Below are 12284 nucleotides of genomic sequence, written 5' to 3'. Positions count from 1 at the left end.
GTGATCTCAGTTAACAGAAAGGCTACAAGTTACTCCTAAATTGTTTTCATTAGAAGATCTTGGTTAAAAAGGCACTTGCTAGAAAATTATTTCTGTTATTATTTTTGAAAGTCTGTGATTTTGATAATAAGTTATATCTATAAATTATAAATAATAAACCAGCTATGATTTAATATGACTCATGCCACTGACTTTTTAATTAACTAAGGAGCCATCACTCTCAGCAACCCGTTCTGTTGCATAGGTGTGCATTTCACAATAATTGAATATAAAGGCTTATACTTGTTCCTTTATTGATGTCAAGGGAAAACAGTGCAGTTACGAAAATGGAATGAATTGAAAAGATTCCTTCAGTTCCTGCAGGCTGATTAGAACAAATGACTTGTCATTGCAGTTTTTATGAACGTATAGTTTTCTGAAAGGTTTGTAGTACTTCAGGGAATGGAAATTGCAGGCAATAAATAATACAGGATCTCTCAGGTTATCGGGTAGGAGAAGAATGGGTTTTGTCTGGAAAGGTGATATTTACTATTCTGTATTTCACATAAATGTTTTCGAGGGAACCAAATGCAATGATTTGTGCTTTATTTTGGGCATGGAAGCAGCGTTAGACACTTGCCCAGGAGCACCACGTGCAGGAGCCGGCACGGGGAGTGCTCCTGGGGCACCCCTTCCCTGCTGGCAGCAGGACAGCAGCGAGCAGTGCCAGAGCTTCACAGCGCTCTGCACAGCTCTGCCTGCAGACAGGTGACCACACAGTCAGGGGGACTTTGTCTCTCCTGGCCAGTGAAGTCATCAGATATATGATTTTCCTGTCTCTGCTTCATAAACAGCACCATTTTGTATGGAATGAGTTTGGCTGAACAGTTCTTGCAGAGTTAGAGAGCTCAGATGGAAAAGACCATTTAATATAACCCTCTTTTTTTCTTTTTCTATGTAGAAAGCAGAAATATGGCAACAAAGGAAAAGCTTCAGTGCTTGAAAGATTTCCACAAGGACATCCTCAAACCTTCCCCCGGCAAGAGCCCGGGGACACGGCCTGAGGATGAGGCCGAGGGAAAGCCACCGCAGCGGGAGAAGTGGGCGAGCAAGATCGACTTCCTGCTGTCCGTGGCGGGCGGGTTCATTGGTTTGGGCAACGTCTGGCGGTTCCCGTATCTCTGCTACAAAAACGGCGGAGGTGAGTCTTTACCCCGTGCTCAGGAGTCAGTCTGCCTGCCCTGCGCTCACTGTCTTTCAGTGCCTTCATCCAGTTTTTAAGAATACTGTTCATGCATCCGTTTTCTGCCTCCCTCACCAGTCTTCATCGCTGAATAGTTTTTATTAAAATTCTATTAGGGAAAAAATCCAGCAATTTCAAATGTTGAGCTATTGAACCTTTCGTGCTCTTTTACTCCTGCTACAACTGAGTCTGAGTTTTAACTAAAAGATATGCTATTAATATAGACCAGTAGGATTTCAGACCAGGGGTTTTCAGAATAAGAGCAGTCTGAGCCATGTGAAAGTACTGTGTGCCTAACAATCTGCCATTGTTATGGGAGATACTCACTTTGAAGAGGTGAGAAAATGCCCTTTCCAGCCTACACTCATCCTTTTTGCAAAGAAAATGAGCAAAAATACCCCAGAATAAGATTATTGCATAGTGATATTAAAGTATCAAATATCTTTATTGTTTCTATGTGCCTGTTGCCACTTTTTTGATGATCTTGCATAAGGTCATTCATTTAATCTCATTATGTACTACTGTATTTTCTCAACAGGTGCATTTCTTATACCTTATTTCATTTTCCTGTTTGGGGGAGGTCTTCCCGTGTTTTTCCTGGAGGTGGTGCTAGGACAGTATACCTCCGAAGGTGGAATTACATGCTGGGAAAAGATCTGCCCTATTTTCACTGGTGAGTACATCTTGTTGTGCTTTACTGCTTAAAGACCCCTTTGTAAACCATATGTAGCAGCACCATTTCCCTCATGTCCATTAACTCGGTTATTTGCCATCATAATTAGGGGTATGATATTGGTTCCTGGAAAGGTAGAAGTCAGAAGGTCTGAAGGACAAAGTGAGGTATTGATTTTGATGCTATCAGCTTGTTAACTGGCAAAACTGCCAATAACCAAGAAAGAAATTGCATATTATGCCTTTTAAGGCAATTGCACATTTTGTTTACAGGTATCAGAGAAAGTGCTGTCTTGGAAGGCTAGATGGCATTAATGAAATCAGCTTTGAAATGTTATTTTGGTCTGAAAATCAAAATCCCTCTTCCATGTGCAAGCTTATCATTGGCATCATCCATCTGCTACTGATACAATCAAAACCTGGACAGCATTTTTGGTGGGATTCAGGAATAAGAGTTTGGTCATAGCTGAGCAGGTCCTGGCAAATGTTAGTCTGATATTATCAAAGGGCCTTTGCCTGCTCAGTGCTCACAGGAACAGTATGAAGGCTGCTCTGGAAGTTAACTAGAAGTAAAAATGAAAGATAGGTTGGAAAAATGACAGTGTCGGAGTCCAGGACATCCCTCTGGCCACCCTGGAGGGTTTGGAGACCGGACAGGGGGTCTGGGATCTGTACAAGGGGGTCAGCCAGCCTCACACAGAGCCCAGGAGGACACTGCCTCTGATCCCTGTCTGTGGGAGTGAATGCCCACATTGTATGAAGAATCACAAAGCGAAAGAATTCAAAATAAGTAGTAGCTAGTTTTATCACAGAGTGTGAATGTAGAATTTAGGATTTTTAGTATATGGGCTTGAAGAGGCAAGATGGAGGAATTGGGGAGTGGTCCTGTCCTCCTTGTTCTTGTTCTTGTCTCCCATTTTCTGTTAAATTGTATCACAAGGATTGGTTTAGAGTAGAAATTACATATTAACATAGGTAGTAAGAATTGGTAAAATTTTGTAAATACAAAGTACATTGTGAATGGTGGTTGGACCAGAGAAATGGTACAAAAGGTCCGGGACCCTCTGATCCGCCCAGTCCTGCCACGTGTCCTGCTCTGCTGGGGACACCTTGCAGAGCTGAGAAAGAACTGAGAGATAATGAAAGAATAAACAACCTTGGAAACACGGGCTGGCAGACTCTGTTTGTCTTCTCTGGCTCTGGCACTGGACCTTTCGGGCAAGAAAAGCTCGAAAACCCTACATACCTCAGGGAACAGCAACCCCGAGGAGAATCTCAGGGAACAGCAACCCTGAGAACAGAGGCTGTCTGTCTTGTGTGTAGATTGCCCTTTACAGGCGGACAGCACAAGCAGAACCGTTTGAAATAACTACACTAAACATGTGGCCCTGTTCAAATCCCATTTGGAAAGAGTGGGCGATTCACACTGGCATGTCTCTAGCTCTGCCACTGTTGCTGTTCTAGGCATCTCTCTCCCCTGATGTCACCCCAAGCAGAAGTGGGGGTTTTCTCTGAGGCTCACCCTCCCACCTAGTACTCAAAATGGTGCTGAAGCTGATGTAATTGTGCTGCTTTAGCTTAATTTTCTTCCTCCTCCTCACACTTTTGTGAAAACTTTTTTTTTTTGAGGAGGAAGAAGGAATGTTCCTTGTTTAAATAGCAATCTCTCAGGCATCCATAAAGAGAAAGTGTAGGTAATGTGACTAGCTGCATATGCTGAAAGAAGTGCAGATGTACAGAATAAATAGCACTTACTCCGCTTGTTTCCATCTCACATGAAAATAATCTTTGGTAATAAAGACTCCTGCTGCAACAAGGTTTTAAAATGTAAAATATGAAGCAGGTATCCCAACTGCCGGAATATCCATCAGAGTGATGTTAAAGGGAGCTTCATAGGTTCTTGTAAGAGACAGCTCTAAATTTTTAAAGGAAATATTTTTATTTTGCCTGTGGTTCATAGCTGGCAAACTGGGTAAGCAGAGATTGATCCAGGTAACGTAAGAGCCACAAATACCATGCGTCCTTTGCACAAGTGAAATTGAGGCAGAAACAACCACTTTCACATTGATTCCTTTTTAACTCATTCACGAAATGTCTTTTTTTTCCCCCCACGTAGGCTGAGCCCAGCCTGTTGATAACTGAGCGGTGCAGGTGCTGTCCAGCTGAGCTGCTGCCAGGAAAGTTGGCTTGGGGGACAGTGTGCCAAGAATGAGGTTGCCCAGATAAGATACCTAAGAAGTGAGATGCTGCAGCAAACGAGCAAAGCCTGATGCCTTGACTTCCCTCTACTAAAACTTGAAATACCTGGATTAGTGTTAAATTGGGTAGATTCCTGCAGTCTTCCCCTCAGTGTCAGCAAACCATAGCCAGAAATTCAGCCCTGAGTGCCAGAGATGGGGGCAGGTCTGTGCCTGTGCGTGGCTGAGCTGAGTTTCCATCAGCTGTAGGGTAGGGCAGGATACAAGCCCACAACGCAATGGGAATGGCACCAGCCCCAGGAGATCACAAGGTGCAGCAGCTGTCACATCTGCACATTTTCCTTTTCTCGCCCTTTCTTTCCAGGAATTGGTTATGCTTCCATAGTGATTGTGTCCCTTCTGAATGTGTACTACATCGTGATCCTGGCCTGGGGACTCTACTACCTGTTCCAGTCGTTCCAGAGCGTCCTGCCATGGGCACACTGCCACCAGAAGTGGAACACGCCCACCTGCGTGGAAGACACTCTCAGGAAGAACCAAACGCTTTGGATATCTCTGAATGCCACTAACTTCACCTCTCCTGTCACAGAGTTTTGGGAGTAAGTACCCCTTCTTCATGGTGACTTCGGGGAGCTTTTGGTGCCATGCCAGAGGTCAGTCCTGAGATTTTAAGGAAGCCCAGTGTGGAGTATTAGATAGGAAAAGAAAATTGCTCTGGGTGTCAGGTTTTTGACCAGTGGTTGCTACTGGTTCTCACCTGTCTTGAGACAGACTGGTAAGTCTGGACATGGTGGAGGCAGGTGATAGATGTGTAAGTGTGTTTATCCTAGACCATACAATGAGCTTTAAAAGCCCAGTACAGATTCTTCTTCAGAAGAAAACTTGTTTCCTTCTTAGCTGGACTCTCTGAGTGTGACAGGAGAACACAAACAAGTCACTGCAAATGCCCTGATAGCAGGGATTTACAGTGGAAACAGTGACAAATCATCACCTTTGTGGCTGCCTCTTCCCCAGCTGTTAGCATTTGCAGTACACTTTGTGAAGCTGTAACACATCTCTCTTCAGTCTGACTACAATGTAAAGCTTTTACCTCAGTAATAAATCTGACAGAGCTGGTGAACGTTGTCCTGTGTTCTAGGTTTCTCAGGTCATCTCTATTACAATGTTTTTCTCTGCAGTCTCTGAGGAGACTCTTTGCCAGATGCCTGAATTTCATCAGTCATAAGCTTCTTATTCTTATTCTTATTCTCATTTCTCTGTTATTTTTTAAGTTTTAAATCATATTGCATAATGTGATCTCTGAACAGGCATGACCTCAAAACTCTGTGTGTTTATGTAAGTGTTAAAACATAGCAGCAGAGGAAGACACCTGTAGGGAAACCTAAATCTAAAGTATCTTCAAATAGTTTATTAATTTTTTTTTTTTTTTTTTTTTTTTTTTTTTTTTTTTTTTTTTTTTTTTTTTTTTTTTTTTTTTTTTTTTTTGCTTGCTAGCTTGCTGAGATAATCATTTATGGGTAGAATCAGTTTCTGGCCCAGCTTGGCTTTTGCAGCGTGTTACAGTGCAGTTTCATCTCTGATCAACTTGTACCTACTTCTCTATTTTTAAAAATAAGCATCAGCCAAAGCCCCAGCAGGAATCATGTTCATGCTGAAGATGTTTGGCATGCATTAGGTTTAGAAAAAAATAGTCCTAGGAAGAGTACTGAAATTTGTAACATGAGAGCCAAAATATAAAGGGGCAGATTGAATCTTGGATTGGTAATTTGTCAAAAGGTTCTGGTGGCTGGTGTGAGAGAGAGAGTGCAGGCTCTGCGAACGGCATTTTCACCATGAGCTCTGCATTTCCATGTTGAGGGCAGCACCTTTCCCAGGTGACTTCCTCCCTTGTAAATATGGAGGAAGTTGGAAAACAATTGTTAAATGGTACCTTTTGATATTTTGAGGGAACTGAGAGACAATTTGCAGTAGAAGAGGAAGCAGCTCTCACTCCTTTGGGGACTGGGGACTGGAGGCCTTGAATCCAAATGAGTGGCTGGTTTGGTTATGTGTTCCACGGTCTTCTCAAGGCCTCCCAAGGAAGCAGAGGTCCACAGTGCTGCCCCTGAGAGTGTTGCTCCCCCAGACTCCTCACTGTGTTCATCACCGCTTCTGTGCAGTAGCTTTGCTGACAGTCCTCTTGTACCTGGGACAGCCATGAGCTTGGCAGCTCCTGATGTGGCCATGGGATTGTCCTGCTGCTCTGGAAGCTCCTACTCCTGCACTGCACAGATCTGTGGGCCAAATTGTCTCCCTGAGGGTCCCAGGCAGCATGCTCACTTCAGTAGACTGAAGATATTGCAACAGGAAGGGAAAGGGCTGGGAGCTGGGAAAGGGCTGCAGCACATTGGGGAACAGCAGAGCTCTCTGTGGGTAACACAGCAGGTGTGTGGTAAAGAGTGTTATGGCTGGGCAGCCAAGGGTAATGGGAATGATGTGATGGGAGCACGTTAGTGATGAAGCTTTTAGTTAAGTTCCCTCTAAGGGAAACCAAAGACTCCTCTGCAAGCTGAGCCAAATACTCCTGTAGGTGGAGTCAGGCTGGAGGAGCCTGAGGCTGGACAACAAATCCTTGATCCTCACATACTTTGTTGTCCTCAGCTGTGCCCTCACTGTGTCTGTAGCAGAGTCGGAACAAAGGTTGCTCAGTGATTAGTGCTTCTGGAGCAGCTCTCCCTGCACTTCGCAGCCACTTTAACCTGTGTCCTCAACAGTTTTAGACACCAGAAGCTGAACTCTTCCCTGGAGTCTTGCTAGGGAAGAGTTTGGCTTTGTAATCCTGCTAGGACAGACATACCGCCCATAATTCACTCTTTCATTGGGGCAAAACTGCCCTTAACAGAGCAAGCTGACTTCAGGAGTCGTGACACTTAGAGGAGTATTAAAAATAGCTGCTGTCTGCATAAATAACTATTGATGTCTTAAAGTAAGAGCAGAGATCACGCAGCACTGTTGTAATTAAAGTAGCATAGCTTTCACGTGGTGCAAGCACTGAATATCCCCTTCCTTTTTTTTCCTCAGCCATGCTACTATTCTTTACAGTTCTGAAATTAAAAATAGTTTTAAGAGCTTTCAAGTACCATGCCACCATAGACAATACTGGCTGTCAGCCAGCCAGCTACCAACATTGAAAGGACAGGTAAATAATTAGTCTTTAACTGAAGATATCCATCTGCTTTGTGGCACAATTAATTCCAGTTTAACTCAGAGATCTGTGAGTATTTGGTTTCTGAAACCCAATGCCATTTTTATTGTGGGACATTTATATAGTGTCCTCATCAGTACTGCTTTGTAAAACTAGTGCTGCTCAGGTATAATTGACCACGTAGATGCATTAACCTCTTCACACTGAACTTCTCAGCCTGGCTGGTTGTATAGTGCAGCCTGACATTTCAGTTCACTTGAATTAATGTTTTGTGCAAATCACATGCTTGCTTGAGCAGCAATAAAAGGGGGTTAAGAAAATCAGGCTTTATATCAGGAGACTTACCTCTTGGTATCACATGCTTCAGGTCTTATTTCTGAAGATTTTATTTTGGAGTTCAAACCTTAAAGGCTTACACACATATTAATACGTAAGGGATAAGTGTAATAGGGTAATTATAGTTGAACAAAACCTCTGATTGTCTGGTGCTGGCCAAGTGTTTATAAATATTTGGTAATCAGCAGACTTTATTCGTCCAAATCCCAAGAAAGACCATCACATGCTAATGGCATGTAATCCTAAAGGGAGCAACACAAAAAAACTAAACAAAATCTAGAGCAGCTGTCTCTGCCTTTAAGAGCAAAGTTGAGAGGTTTTAAAATTGTTTCATATTCTCCTTTTAATATTCTTCTGTACAACCTTTTCAGTGTTAATTATTCTTGTCCATCCAGTATGAAAGGGTGCTTCACCTTTCCTGCTTTGAAAGGTCTTGTCTGCATTCACTTGATTAATGAGCTGGAATATCCCCCAAGGATTGCATAACTCTCTTCATTTTATTTTTGTTTATGTTGTAGAGCCAGTTACAGCTCCTGTTACATTTCCATATTGCACACACTAGAACATATTAGTGTTCAAGGGTCAAGAACTCGTGTTTACAACAAACTCAGCCCCAGCCTGTTGTCCCATTGATTATATATGAGTGATAGTTAATGACAGCATCAGACTATAAATCTGTATGAGTAACAGCTCTGTGTGTGAGTGGTGTGAAGGTAGCTGAGTTGGCTTGGCTGAATCTCAGTAGTCTGGGGGTTATGTAACAAAATTGAAGAGTTATCAGCACAGCCCAGCTCGTGCTCCTTCCTGAACTTCAATTTACAGGTTCGCAAATCCAGGTTGAGTGCTTCTGCAAAAATACATAGGGCTAGAAGTCATAAAACAATTGTAATGCTGGAGCTCCCCTGGTAATTCTGAGAAAGTATTCCTTGAGGAAGTCAGTCTTGGTGAGATGGGATAAGCAAGAAAAACATAGAAAAGCAACATATCTGGCTTTCAGTAGCCCACTGGAGTGTCCTCCAAAAAATCTTAAAAGAATTGCTGGGGCAAACTCTAGGAGAGATGGCCACTTGCTTTTAGTTCCACAGTAAACAGCAAAGAAGTCTTAGCTGAATGCATTAATAAAGCTCCTTATTCCAAAAGGCATTTGCAGTTAATTATTCACGGTTTCCCAAGAGCCAACTCTATAGATTGCCTTTTTAATATGAACTGCCTCTTTGACTGGAAAATTGCCATTTATTTTTCAAAAAGGCACAGAAGGTTGCAGCTGAACTTTGTCATCTTATAAATGTATTTTCTTCTTTTGTATATGCACAGCAGGTTTTTCCTTTGTTTCTTTAGGCTCAGGTGAAGCAGGACTGCAACTTTATGCCAAATATTCATTACTGAGGGGTTTCTCATAACTATTGAATAGCTGTGCTGATTAGGCCAGACTTATCCTGTCTGGTGCCATTAGTCCTTTTCCATAACAAAATACACACATGTTCAGAGAGAATAAAGCATTTGGTGTGAGAACACGGTCACACAGGTAATCCAAGTGAGTTTGGCAAACGAAGACACAAAAACAGATGGGCGAGGGTTTGAGTCCTATTAAAGTGGTCAATCCAAGGCTTTTTCCAAAAACTAATTGCAGATTTTCCATCAGTGACTTCATTCACTATTTCCATGGTAATAGAAAAAAAAAAAAATTTCATTAGTCAGGGGAAAACCAAACCACCATGGTCTGTCTTGTACTGGATCCCCATGCAAAGCTGTGCATGCCACATACATGGGCCTGACCCAGTACAGCACCCAAACTGCTTTGGGCTCTGCTCTCCATGACTCTGGTGAATGAAAGTGCCTGACTTTTACAGCTGTCTGAAAGTAAAATTTAACTAATAATTAATAAAAAAAATTGGTACGTAGCAAGTTCACTTCTGTAGTCTTGGGGTACAGCATTTCTGTGGTAATTGAAGTCAAAAGTTCCTTGACTAAAAAAAACCTTGCAGAAACTCTTTAGAGTTTACTGGGTTTGTTTGCAGAGGGGTTTTAGCTCAGTGAACAGTAAAAAACAGTTTGTCCTTTTACATATTTGACAAATGAATTGTTGAGTATGACAAGGCCTGTGCAGTGTGTGAGGACAATGTATGTTGCATGAAATTATTTGAAAAATAGTTTAAATATTTAATGGTAAGCCATGGGAATTTTGAAAAGAGAGAAGCATTAATGAATATTTCCCCTCTGGATCAGAGTCTTTTAATAATCAGAAGTTGGTCCCTTAAAACACACCTCAGGAATTACTTTTTATTTATTAACCTAAGTAAGGGAATAAAGTTTCCCAAACAATCTGGTGTTAGCTAAATGAGACCCCGGTGTTGGGAGTGCTTGAGGGCAAGCAGCAGCACCAGGGCAGTGTTTGTTTGAGGGGGGCCCAAGGAGAGAACAGATAATGCCTCCAGCCTTCACCCTTCAAAGCTGCATGGTCTGACACTCCCCTGCACTGCTCTTTCCCTTTCCTCCTCGTGGCAGCCTTGCTAGTGAACTGAAAAGGAGCATAAACCTGTGGGTACAGATCAGCTGCAAGTGTCCATGATGGGGACATGGTGTGTACTGCTGCCTGCCAGCTTCACTGGGGCAAATTGGTCTTTGATTTCCAAGAAAGCAAATACATTTTTATCTCATATGGGGGTGGTCATAGACTGCTAAAAAGAGCTTAGTTTTTTAAAATGTTGTGCAGTATATTGAATAAATATACTGTGTGAGTCACACAGACATAGGGGAGATGTAGGGTTGCAAAGCACAGCTTTGGTCACATAAGCCACTGATTTAGCAAGTGTTTTGAGAGCAGAGATCTGTCTGTGCATCAGCTGCCCTGCACCATTGTGTATTCTCAGCCGTCACAACCAGAGTCTGCATCAACTGAGCTCCTGCATCTCTCTTGTTTTGTTTCCTTTCAAATATTCAGGCGCAATGTGCTGAGCTTGTCCTCGGGAATTGAAGATATTGGTATTATCAAATGGGATCTAGCACTGTGTCTCCTCCTTGTCTGGGTGATCTGTTTCTTCTGCATTTGGAAAGGAGTCAAGTCCACTGGGAAGGTAAGTGCTCTTTTACCCAGTCTATAATCATTTCAGTTAGAGATGTTAGGAGTACTAAGTAATGCTGTTCCTGAAGATATTCACCATTTCCAGGAAAAACTGTATTTTTCCATTGAGTAAGAGAAGAATTCATATTCAACTGACTTTTGAAGGCTATTACCAATGTCTAAATGCCTGTGAGTCAAGTAGCCATTACTGGAAGGGCATCAAGAAGCAGATACAAGCACAGATTGAGCTGCACTTTGGCTCTCAGAGGACGAACATCCCACTGATGTCATGAGTACAGAAGGCCTCAGGCTTGTGATGGGTTTTTCTCTGCACTGTGTGTCTGTGTTCTCACTCCAGTCAAGTCCATTCCAGTGCAGCAGATGGATGTTAACATAGCTGTGGTAGGGGTGTTGTAGATGCAGAGCATTTTCGAAATTCCACTCACTTATGGAAGAGCTCTGTGTAGACACACAAGACTAAACTTAGGAGCTCATTCGGGAGTATTGTCATGAACAAAGGTCCTGCATAGTTTGTGGGTTTGGTTTCATCACATGCTCTTCAGAGTCATGTTTTCCTTTCAAGGATAACAGTTGCATCACTCCTGAACATCCTGCTTCATTGCCAGTCTTGGTCAGTCACTTGGTGTGAAGCCTAATGCTATCCCCCTTGCATTCAGTAGTGGTTTTATACCTATTTTCCTAAGTTTTGAAGCCATTTTGTTTGTGTAATTCTTAGCTTTCAAACTTGTTGCCTGAGGCAGTGTTCAGATAAGTCTGACAGAGGAGGAGAGATCTCAAGGTACTAAGTTCTCCAAATTTCTTCTCAGCTAGGTGGAGGAAGTGACCCCATTAGTGTCCTTCCTGAGAAAAGGGCCACAGTGTGAACTTATCTTTTGTAAGTTCTCAGAGAACTCAGGGGAAGAAATTCCAAGTGCCTCAGCAGCAGAGAGAGCATAATTTAGCAGTTTTAGCTTGTTCCACACTGCAGAATCAACCAGGAGACAAAACTTTGTAGGAAGCCACACATCATGAGTTCCACTGCTGACTAAACCACTTGCTTTACTGTAGTTTCTGCCTTGCTTTCTGTGATTTTTGTCAGTGAGCCTCATTAAAAAGCTGGTGCCTTGCCCTGGATTCTCACCACCTTTACCTCGAAGAACAGCTTCCATACCTCTAAAGCATGCATTGGCAAAAATGTTTGTTTCTCTGTTCCCTCTGTCTCATGTGACTCAGTGAGGAGATTGTACAAGTTTTAAAGTAAAGGTGGATGCAGTAAATCTGCTGCAGCAGCAGGGTAGAAGTGAACATTTCTGCAGCACCTTTGGCAACCCTGGTGTCTGCTCAGTAAAGGCTCCAGTAGCACAGAGAGGCGTTCCAAGCTCCCTGTGGCACCATTTCCACATCCCATGAAGATAAAAGATTGAAAACAGGCCTGTTAAAATCAGTTATCTAAAAATCTGTGCTCTCTGCAAATCCTGAAAAATGGTGTCATGTGTAAAACAGGGCAGCAGGTAGGAATTCTCTCACCCTCTCTGTGGCGTCGGCGCTCGTGCGGGTGTGCAGCCAAAGACCAACAAAACCATTGGACAGTCTCCGGGTGACTCCATTAGC

General features: G+C 42.8%; 1 protein-coding gene across 5 annotated transcripts in view; it reads left to right on the top strand.

Moving 5' to 3' along the window:
- The window catches only part of SLC6A6 (solute carrier family 6 member 6), a 58275-nt gene that overhangs the window by 23070 nt on the left and 22921 nt on the right, over positions 1-12284 (top strand). For all 5 annotated transcript variants that reach the window (XM_063411822.1, XM_063411820.1, XM_063411819.1 and 2 more), the window contains 4 exons: positions 941-1180; positions 1761-1895; positions 4457-4691; positions 10554-10686. In XM_063411822.1, coding sequence (XP_063267892.1) covers positions 952-1180; positions 1761-1895; positions 4457-4691; positions 10554-10686 — 732 coding nt within the window. In that variant the 5' untranslated portion in view covers positions 941-951. The remainder of the gene's footprint in view (positions 1-940; positions 1181-1760; positions 1896-4456; positions 4692-10553; positions 10687-12284) is intronic.

This window comes from Prinia subflava, chromosome 14 (assembly GCF_021018805.1).
Source record: "Prinia subflava isolate CZ2003 ecotype Zambia chromosome 14, Cam_Psub_1.2, whole genome shotgun sequence".
Taxonomy (NCBI): domain Eukaryota; kingdom Metazoa; phylum Chordata; class Aves; order Passeriformes; family Cisticolidae; genus Prinia; species Prinia subflava.
This window is presented reverse-complemented; position numbering and strand designations above follow the sequence as displayed.